Source organism: Ischnura elegans, chromosome 4, assembly GCF_921293095.1.
Source record: "Ischnura elegans chromosome 4, ioIscEleg1.1, whole genome shotgun sequence".
In the NCBI taxonomy this organism is placed as follows: domain Eukaryota; kingdom Metazoa; phylum Arthropoda; class Insecta; order Odonata; family Coenagrionidae; genus Ischnura; species Ischnura elegans.
In genome coordinates, this window is record NC_060249.1 from 14,722,280 (window position 1) to 14,733,569 (window position 11,290).

Here is an 11,290-nt window from a genome sequence, read left to right on the forward strand (position 1 = left end):
ACCGGAGGGACCACGTGATTCACCTTCGAACAGTTTAGTTTCGACCCACCACCGTCTCAAAAGATTCATCCACAAAATCGAAAGGCAGGTGCCCGTCAGTGGTAAATAAATTGACCCAGTAGGGTCACAGTCAACGTCATAAGGACGGCAAAAAGAATAGCATACCAAATAGGTGTCGATTCTTGGGTTTTTAAGGGTGCCCAAGTCAATGGTATTCTCCGAATACCCGTATTATACACGAATTGACCTTCAAGATAAATACGGAGGTCAAAGGTCATAGAGTTAACCGACTGGCCATCATGACAAACAACATGTCGAACCATAGGTTTTAAAGGGTGCCCAAGTCATTTTTGCAGTTCATGGATCCGCATTGTTATTTTTTGACCTTCGGAGGTCATAATGGGGGTCAAAGGTCAATGAGTTAACCGACTGGCCATCATGACAAACAACATGTCGAACCATAGGTTTTAAAGGGTGCCCAAGTCATTTTTGCAGTTCATGGATCCGCATTGTTATTTTTTGACCTTCGGAGGTCATAATGGGGGTCAAAGGTCAATGAGTTAACCGACTGGCCATCATGACAAACAACATGTCGAACCATAGGTTTTAAAGGGTGCCCAAGTCATTTTTGCAGTTCATGGATCCGCATTGTTATTTTTTGACCTTCGGAGGTCATAATGGGGGTCAAAGGTCAATGAGTTAACCGACTGACCATCATGACAAACAACATATCGAACCATAGGTTTTAAAGGGTGCCCAAGTCATTTTTGCAGTTCATGGATCCGTATTGTTATTTGTTGACCTTCGGAGGGCATAATGGGGGTCAAAGGTCAATGAGTTAACCGACTGGCCATCATGACAAACAACATGTCGAACCATAGGTTTTAAAGGGTGCCCAAGTCATTTTTGCAGTTCATGGATCCGTATTGTTATTTGTTGACCTTCGGAGGGCATAATGGGGGTCAAAGGTCATAGAGTTAACCGACTGACCATAATGACAAACAACATGTCGAACCATAGGTTTTAAAGGGTGCCCAAGTCATTTTTGCAGTTCATGGATCCGTAAGGTTAATAGTTGACCTTCGGAGGGCATAATGGGGGTCAAAGGTCAGTGAATTAATTTTTACTGAAGTCACTTTGACGTATCACCATATTGTCTTTGATTGAAACCCTAGTATGTGGGAACGAAATAATAATATTTATGATTAAGAAATATGTCCTACTAGTTACAACATTGAGACTCTTGTTAGTCTCGACTCGATACGGGATAAAAAGAATATAAAAAATATTTCATTTAATAATGTAAACATGAATGAATCAGATATATTATGCTAACCAAATATATATTTACTAGCAAAAAACTTATCGTATTTGCTGTAGTAAAACACTTATACAATGCTTTATTAATTACTAGAAACCGAATTAATATCCACCTATCATTTATAATAAATGAATACATTAACATCTAATCTCAACAATCAACGCAAAATGATCAATAACTCCGGTGCTAGCTTGTTTTATTAGTACCACGATCCTTGCGTACGAATGACCATTTCGCGTTCAGTGTTCTATTTGTGGTCAAGGTATGAGTGCACAAGTGCCCCATGCAGCAAGAGGCGGAAGGCCGAGCCTCGCCTTCATTCAAAGCTACTTTTCATTTGATGAAGAAACCGGCTGCTCTACCTGTACTATTGAAGACGACAAAGGAATGCAATGTGGCCAAACATTTAAGGTAAGTTGATATTTTCCATGAATTAATAGAAATGAAAACTATAGTAATTATAGAATGAAACGGTATGAGATAGTTCGCCTATTAGATTAATACTGTTTTCTTTTGCAGGGAAAGGCATCGTGCAAATTGGAGAAGCATGTGCATACTAAACATCCTGCATCAAATGCTTTATGTGCAATTATTAAAGCTAGGATAGAAATGGAGAAAGAAAGGATTCATAAAAGTAAGTTGGCAGCGTTAGTTGTGCCGAATAAATTCTAAATGAAAGCTAAGTGAATTTGGCTTTATTTTTCAATGCTTTATAAAAATTATGTTATTAGACAGCAATATTTAGATAATAATAGATTAATATGACATTGCAATATATCCATAATTTGGTGATGGTTTTTCGGGTTTACACCGCGTTGATACATGTTTTGCGGACGACAGTTTCGGGCGCGTTCCAGCTCCCGTCTTCGGGTCCAAATGATTTGCAGATCTGTGATCCTTATTTATTTACAGCTAGTCAGACGGATGTTGATTTTTAATTCCATTGTTGGAAAAGCCGTTTGAAAGATGAGGATAAAGGATAGCCGTCTTCCCTATTGACGTTCTTTGGGTGACTCGCTATTTCAATCGCCTCCCTTATCAGCCTAGGGAAATATTTATTTTCCCTGGCGATGATTTTCGATTCCTTGAAAAGTATGACGTGCCCAGGTTCCGACCATGCATGCTCTGCAACCGCAGAAAGACGAAAATTTTTCTTTTCGGTTGCCTTAAGATGTTCATTTATTCTGCATTTGAGGGATCTAGATGTTTGCCCGATGTATGATAAACCACAGGAACACGTTACTTCATACACTCCTTCATAGATATGACGCCAAACATGGCGTTCTGACGCGATTTATAAGTTTGAAGAAGACCTCTGACCTCCTCCGGAGTGAAAAAGATCGTCATCCATCAGATATCTATGAAGGAGTGTATGAAGTAACGTGTTCCTGTGGTTTATCATACATCGGGCAAACATCTAGATCCCTCAAATGCAGAATAAATGAACATCTTAAGGCAACCGAAAAGAAAAATTTTCGTCTTTCTGCGGTTGCAGAGCATGCATGGTCGGAACCTGGGCACGTCATACTTTTCAAGGAATCGAAAATCATCGCCAGGGAAAATAAATATTTCCCTAGGCTGATAAGGGAGGCGATTGAAATAGCGAGTCACCCAAAGAACGTCAATAGGGAAGACGGCTATCCTTTATCCTCATCTTTCAAACGGCTTTTCCAACAATGGAATTAAAAATCAACATCCGTCTGACTAGCTGTAAATAAATAAGGATCACAGATCTGCAAATCATTTGGACCCGAAGACGGGAGCTGGAACGCGCCCGAAACTGTCGTCCGCAAAACATGTATCAACGCGGTGTAAACCCGAAAAACCATCACCAATAAACTAACCGCGGAAGCCTCCGTAATATATCCATAATTTATTTTAGCACGACACGAATCGTCGTTTCCACAACATTCTCAATTGTTGAAACAACGACATGCATCATACTTAAATAAATTTAGTGGAAATACTGCAATACCTTATTTAAATAATATTAAAATCTTCCACCACATCTTATAACATATGATACAAGATATAATATAAAATAATTTCAATTAACTGTGAATTCGTCAAGGCTGTGTTCATAAGCTGACATTATTCTTTGTTTCTAAGCTTGGAACAAAATATGAACAGAATAATGTGGACAGATAAATATGAACACGGAAATGAGGTCTGCTGTTATGGCAAATTGCGTCACGGATGAAAATTACATTCGTGGGAGGCCTCATTGTTCCTCAATTATTCTCATTCAACGAGTAAAGGTTAACTTTTTCAATAACTCATTTCTTTTTCAGGGTATTCCCATGAACACAATGAGCAAGAGAGGCAGACCAACACTCCTGGACCTTCCAGAACAACCGTGAGAAAGCGCAAGGCAGACACAATCACGATCAAGATGTCAAAGACTCGACTCTTCGAAGCCTGTAGAGAGCTCACGACAAAAAATGGGCGTCCATTTAGTGTTGTAGAGGATAGTGGGATGAGGATGATAATTGATCCCATAGTAAATGCACTAAGGGAACAATCTGGAGAAACCAACTTATGCGTCAACCGAAAGAATATTCGGGATAGTGTTCAAGAAGAGGCCGCTGCGATGCGGGAACAGATTAAGGCAGATGTAATTGGTAGGCTAATTTGTTTAAAATTAGACTGTGCCACAAGGTTAGAGAGATCTGTCATAGGAATAAACATTCAATTCATAATGGAAGGGAAAATAATCCTACGCAATCTTTGTGTCAAACAGCTTTATTGTGCACATACGGCTGAAAACTTGAAGACCGAAATCAAAAATGTTCTACATACTTATGGGATTTCGTTAAAGCAAATATATTCAATTACAACGGACAATGCATCAAATATGATTAAAACAGTTTCCCTCTTGAGAGAAGATTTTATGGAGAGCTGTTCCAGCGAAGAGGAAGAACCTATCAAAAGTGATGCAGATAGTGAAGAACTGGACGGACAAAAAGTAGATTTAGCTTTAGGCGTCGATGGTAATGATGAATATTCAGGTATTGGCACTGATTCCTCGGATAATGCGTCTTCATCCTTATTGCTGTGGCCTAAAACAATCGATGATGTACTACACTCTCTTAAAGAATGTGGCATTATCGGCCAACGGTGTGCGGCCCATACCCTTGAGCTGGCAGTAGGTGACGCTCTGAAAAGTCACAGGGGAATAATAAATAAAGCACAGACCATGTGCAAATCACTAAGAAATCCCTCGTCGTCTGAATTTCTCCGTGGCCTAGGGCTCGCAAAGCCAATAATTAACTGCGAAACTCGTTGGCATTCTACTGCTGACATGTTGGAGTCCCTATTGCGCCTGAAAAATGTAAGTGCAGAGGCAATGAAAAAATGCCGTAGAAAAGTTTTCTTATCGGAGGCGGAATGGAATGAATTGTCCAACATGAGTTCTGCCTTAATTCCATGTAGGATAGCCATTAAGAAAGTACAGGCCGAACAATTGACCGTGGGCGACTTTCTTGAAGCGTGGCTAAGATGTAAGCTAACTATAGCGGGAATGACCTCAATACAACTAGCACAAGATATTTTTGACGCGATGCAACGCAGAGAAAAGACTCTATTTCACCAAGATACAGTTATTGGAGCGATTTATATCGATCCTAGGTATCAAGTGTTGCTGTCAGGGGACGAGAAGGGAAGGGCCATAGAGTTCCTAGCTTCATTGTGGTCGCGTCTACAGGAGTTGGCGGGTATAAAAGAAGCTCGGAGGGAACCAGCAGTTTCTGACGAAGAATTGGTGGTAGATAATGACGAAGATCCAATTGAAAGCCTTCTGAAAAATAAAGAGAGAATCCAGAAGCAAAACTCACCAGGGTGCAACCGTGGAATTTCCATCAAAACGTTATTGGAAGAGTTCTCTGGGGTCCCGAGAATAAGTAAAAGTCAGAACATTTTGCTGTATTGGGAATCACAAAAGTCAAAGAAACCTGAGTTGTATGCTTTAGCTAACGTAGCATTAGCCCTTCCGATGACGCAAGTTAGTGTTGAACGGATTTTCTCAAATTTGAAATTCGTTCTCAGCGTTCTGCGCGGTAAACTATGTCCTCAAGTGGTAGAAGATGTTCTGCTTGTCAGATGCAATAAGTTATTCAAAGATAGTTATATATGAACCTTTTTTTCACTACTCTTCACGGAAGTGTTTGTTATTTTGATATTTTAAATAAATCTTTAAGCGTTTGTACCATTAATGTAGCCTCATACCTTTCTGCCATTTATAGAATTTATTGTTTAAAATATTTGGCGAGTTGGCATACAAATATTAAAAATTCTAATTTTAAAAAGTTTGTTTTCTTTAATGCGTTTTGGCATCTCCAAACTTGTACTCTAGTTGAATGCTATTTCTTTGTAATACAGTGAAATGCAATTATCGCATATGCATACGTTAAAAAAATATTACACATATACATATACTAGGGTTCCAATCAAAGATAATATGGTGATACGTCATCGTAACTTCAGTATTGGCACCAAAGATCCGCTCTCGCCTCCCGAACCCGGCGCCGAAAAATATTTTTACGGTTCTAACATGAAACTTCAAGTTTGTTCTCTAGAATGTTAGAGTGGCTTACGAGAGGATTCTGGAAGGCGACTTTATGAGTTGAAATGCCGTATTAATTATTTGATTAGTGAAAAGGGCATTTATAGGGAAATAACTCTACGACCTTTGACCCCCATTATGACCTCCGAAGGTAAACTATTAACCTTACCGATCCATGAACTGCATAAATGACTTGGGCACCCTTTAAAACCTATGGTTCGACATGTTGTTTGTCATGATGGTCAGTCGGTTAACTCTATGACCTTTGACCCACATTATGACCTTCGAAGGTCAACAAATAACAATACGGATCCATGAACTGCATAAATGACTTGGGCACCCTTTAAAACCTATGGTTCGACATGTTGTTTGTCATGATGGTCAGTCGGTTAACTCTATGACCTTTGACCCACATTATGACCTTCGAAGGTCAACAAATAACAATACGGATCCATGAACTGCATAAATGACTTGGGCACCCTTTAAAACCTATGGTTCGACATGTTGTTTGTCATGATGGTCAGTCGGTTAACTCTATGACCTTTGACCCACATTATGACCTTCGAATGTCAACAAATAACAATACGGATCCATGAACTGCATAAATGACTTGGGCACCCTTTAAAACCTATGGTTCGACATGTTGTTTGTCATGATGGCCAGTCGGTTAACTCATTGACCTTTGACCCCCATTATGACCTCCGAAGGTCAAAAAATAACAATGCGGATCCATGAACTGCATAAATGACTTGGGCACCCTTTAAAACCTATGGCTCGACATGATGGTTGTCATGATGGCCAGTATGTAAATTCATTGACCTTTGACCCCATTATGACCTCCGAAGGTCAAAAAATAACAATGCGGATCCATGAACTGCAAAAATGACTTGGGCACCCTTTAAAACCTATGGTTCGACATGTTGTTTGTCATTATGGTCAGTCGGTTAACTCTATGACCTTTGACCCCCATTATGCCCTCCGAAGGTCAACAAATAACAATACGGATCCATGAACTGCAAAAATGACTTGGGCACCCTTTAAAACCTATGGTTCGACATGTTGTTTGTCATGATGGCCAGTCGGTTAACTCTATGACCTTTGACCCACATTATGACCTTCGAATGTCAACAAATAACAATACGGATCCATGAACTGCATAAATGACTTGGGCACCCTTTAAAACCTATGGTTCGACATGTTGTTTGTCATTATGGTGAGTCGGTTAACTCTATGACCTTTGACCCCCATTATGCCCTCCGAAGGTCAACAAATAACAATACGGATCCATGAACTGCAAAAATGACTTGGACACCCTTTAAAACCTATGGTTCGACATGTTGTTTGTCATGATGGCCAGTCGGTTAACTCATTGACCTTTGACCCCCATTATGACCTCCGAAGGTCAAAAAATAACAATGCGGATCCATGAACTGCAAAAATGACTTGGGCACCCTTTAAAACCTATGGTTCGACATGATGGTTGTCATTATGGTCAGTCGGTTAACTCTATGACCTTTGACCCCCATTATGCCCTCCGAAGGTCAAAAAATAACAATGCGGATCCATGAACTGCATAAATGACTTGGGCACCCTTTAAAACCTATGGTTCGACATGATGGTTGTCATGATGGCCAGTATGTAAATTCATTGACCTTTGACCCCATTATGACCTCCGAAGGTCAACAAATAACAATACGGATCCATGAACTGCAAAAATGACTTGGGAACCCTTTAAAACCTATGGTTCGACATGTTGTTTGTCATGATGGTCAGTCGGTTAACTCACTGACCTTTGACCCCCATTATGACCTTCGAAGGACAACTATTAACCTTACGGATCCATGAACTGCAAAAATGACTTGGTCACCCTTTAAAACCTATGGTTCGACGCGTGGGTTGTCATGATGGCCAGTATGTAAATTCATTGACCCTTGACCTCCGTATTAATCTGGAAGGGCAATTCGTGGATAGTACGGGTATAAAAAGAATGCCATTGACTTGGACACCGCTTAAAACCCAAGAATCGACACCTTTTTGGTATGCTATTCTTTTTGCCACCCTTATGACGTTGACTGTGACCTTTCGGGGTCAATTTATTTAACATAAACGGCTTAACGGTAAACGGAAACTGGCCATTCGATATTTAGCAGAATTTTTTTCCTCTCTACAAGTATGTCAAATGTGAGGGATGGAAACTATTCTCTTGTATCCCCCTCCCATCAACTTTGGGATGGAATTTTAACTATGAGCAGCAGAGTTTCGATTAATTTAGTTTTGTTCCTGGGAATTAAATTTCGTCCCGGGTCGAAATTATACTCATTTGTGATTTTAATTTCGTGCTGGAACGAAACTAAACCCTGGCCTCGTATTTTCGTTTCACTCCGGGTCGAAACTAAACCGTTTCGTTTAGTTTCGCTTGCCATCCCTGCCTATAGGACCAACAGAACGTCTAGCAGTTGCACTAAGGTATGCTATCGAAAAAATAGTAAAAGAATTAAAACATCAGTCTATTTATGTACTTTACTCGTTAGCTACGCTAAATGAAATAATGTTATTGAAATCGTGCACATAATTATGACTTTTGAAAGCATTATTTTCTTCTGATGGATTATTCGTACATGCCAATACGGATATAATTAAAATACCAATATTTTGAGCGTAATAACAAGCAAACTTTTACTAGGTTAAAGTATTAGGCTAAAATTTACTTTTGTCAAAAATACCTTTCAAAATTTCATCATTTTGTTTGATTGATGGAACTGGGGAATGGGTTCCTAAATGAATTACTGTAAACAAATACCAGAATATTTAAATTTAAAGACTTTTATTCATTTAAATGGTTAATCGTTTTATGAACAATACATTTACGATTTGCAGTAACTTCCTAGACCTAATGCGCTTATATTTGCAGACTAAAATAAGAGGAAACCGAGATATGGATACATTTTATGGCTCATTATTTTTAAACATTAGCCTCAATATAAACCTCTTCTGGTTTATGAATGTTTTCGTAAATAAAGGTACCTACATAGTAAATAAATACGTAGGTACTTCATGGTTCCAATGGTCTATACAAAAGCGTTGTATTTTTACGGCTAATTGGTCTCTGATGTTTCAATCCTGTATTTTTTCTATAGAGGCGTCTTCCAGCATATTTGAGCATTTTCTTCACACTCATTGTTAATTTCAGGTAACTAAAATATTGAAATGGCTCAGGCTCGCGAGCGATTTTCAAAAGACAAAAAAAGACTTCAATTGGAAAGTAATGCATGCGTTCTTTGATATTTTATAAACCGCAAATTGAATTATTTCAATTATGAATCACCATCGGAGAAGGTACCTGTACAACCATTTTTTAGGGCTACAATGGGTCGAAATATACTTAAAATTTTCCTCAGGTACTTGTCTTCTGATGATTACAAAAAAACTCAGAAGCAAAGGCTAAGTCATGCAAATGTTAACAGACACATATTTAGACCGTTTCGTGTTTGCGTAGCCCCATTTCGCCAAGGCAATCCATTGGAAAATTGAAACTTTGTAGGCGTGAGCAAACGCGGCCTGCGGCCAAACTCGACAGGTCGCGTTCGGCCGCCACCGCGGCGGCCAACCGCTGCACAGGCCGCGGCCGCGCCCGCTAGGCCGCTCTGGTGTGTGTGAACGCTACATTGATAGTTGGCCGCGTACCGCGGCCGCCACCGCGGCCGCTCAGGTGTGTGGAAGCCTTAACTCTTTGGGTTCCATGAAAGGTGAGCCCAAGGGCCTATACGGAATCCTCACTACCATTCACAGAACAGATTCGTTATTACCTGTGCCCCATTGGTGAATTTGCATTTTTTTCCTCCTTCTCCGACCCAGTTTTACCAAAGCAGAAAATGAGTTTTGAAAAGAACCTGATGATATGAACAACTACCCCGATCAATTGAATGTACTGATGCTTCTCAGGCTTTGCACTGGGTGATGCTTTGTACATAAAAGCAATGATGCTTCAAACAGTGTTTGGAACCGCTTTAGGGGATCAGGCACCAACCAGATGGCTGATGTGTCATTGGAATTTTGTCTGTCAAGCTAGCTTAATGCAATATACCATTGTTGACAATGACACTTGTAACCCTTTTTCACCAAATCTTGGCACTATTCAACCAGCCTTTTCAAGTGCAAAAACCTATAAGCATGAATTTCTCAATGCAAACAAATGAGTGTCAGCTATAGCCGACATGGAGAAGGAAAGTGACTGCTGAGGTAACAATGGTCGCAAGTATTCCAGCCCTGCTTAAAACCCAGCATAGCGAGACATTAGTGCCACTCCTCAGTAATTGGGCCCTACCCTCCCAGCCATAAACCCTTTATCACTTAATGTTGCTTCTAAGCAACATCAAAAATGTTTAAACTTTCAACTCTATTTAGGAGATATCTAAACTAAATATTATTTTGCAGTGTAAATTTTAATGACGAAATATTTAGCTGCCAGGATAATTATCATTGAGAGAAAAATTTTCAAGTTTTCAAAACGAAAATTCTTGAAATTTGATTTCTCCCAGAAACAGCTCTGGGTTAGAAAGTGTTAATGAACTTCCTCATAGTAGCGATCCATGGTGAACTGTTTTAATTGTTAATTATTTTTGCTAAGAAAACTTTGTTGCATACTCCAATCTTTTAAACTTTGAAATGAAATCTTTGTTTTTTTCTTGGCATAAGCCATTTTTGAACAAAATTTTAGTGTTATCATTAACAGACTCCCTAAAAAAAAATGGGTCCACAAATTATGGGATAAATGGGTCCATGGGATAAATGGGTGTAAAAATCTTAGTAACTTGTGTTTACTAACCTTTATAACTTGTGTTTAAAAACAAGTTGTTTTTGGATAACTCAGCACTAATAAAAAAAACATCACTGGGTAGTCTAACATTTACTGCAAAGGGTGACTTTAGCTGTGGAATGGGGATCACTAATGGTAGTGGCTTCTTGTAAGCCTATATTCCTCTTGCATTGCCAACCTTGATTGACCACTGGGACCTAAAATCTAGCACAATGAACTCCGTAAATTGCCGTAGGGGAGTCAAGGAAACTAGATAGCATAGTGGTCTGCTCAGTTTCCGAGAAAACCAAAAGTCTGTCCTTTGATTTGCAATCCAGGGGAATTTTTTCCCATGGATAATCTTGGGAACAACAACAGCTAGCCACTCACACATGAGAAATATGCATCTAAGAAAATGCTGAAGTAAAATTTTTAAATTTGAAGCAGTCAAATACAGACCAGGTTGTTCTCTGTAAATTTACCCAGACAGTTGACGATAGCTTATGTTTTAAGCGAGCTCCATCACCAAAATAACCTGGTCGAGAGAAATATACATATGAGTCCCCTTAATCATATTTTCTGGAAAGGATTATTAAAAAATAAAACAAAACAA

At 39.3% G+C, this 11,290-nt stretch overlaps 1 protein-coding gene across 1 annotated transcript; it reads left to right on the forward strand.

Annotated features, from left to right (window-relative positions):
- Positions 1–1,434: 1,434 nt before the first annotated feature.
- On the forward strand, positions 1,435–5,625 carry LOC124158293. The gene is made up of 3 exons (XM_046533474.1): positions 1,435–1,732; positions 1,841–1,955; positions 3,613–5,625. Exons 1-3 carry the CDS (start codon positions 1,586–1,588, stop codon positions 5,451–5,453), a joined length of 2,103 nt encoding a protein of 700 aa, XP_046389430.1. The 5' UTR covers positions 1,435–1,585; the 3' UTR covers positions 5,454–5,625.
- The last annotated feature ends 5,665 nt before the right edge of the window (positions 5,626–11,290 follow it).

Coding starts and splice junctions, on each gene's coding strand:
- LOC124158293 (XM_046533474.1), top strand. CDS start 1,586: ATGAGTGCACAAGTGCCCCATGCAGCAAGAGGCGGAAGGCCGAGCCTC. Junction 1,733..1,840: donor AATGTGGCCAAACATTTAAG/GTAAGTTGATAT, acceptor TTTCTTTTGCAG/GGAAAGGCATCGTGCAAATT. Junction 1,956..3,612: donor GAAAGAAAGGATTCATAAAA/GTAAGTTGGCAG, acceptor TTTCTTTTTCAG/GGTATTCCCATGAACACAAT.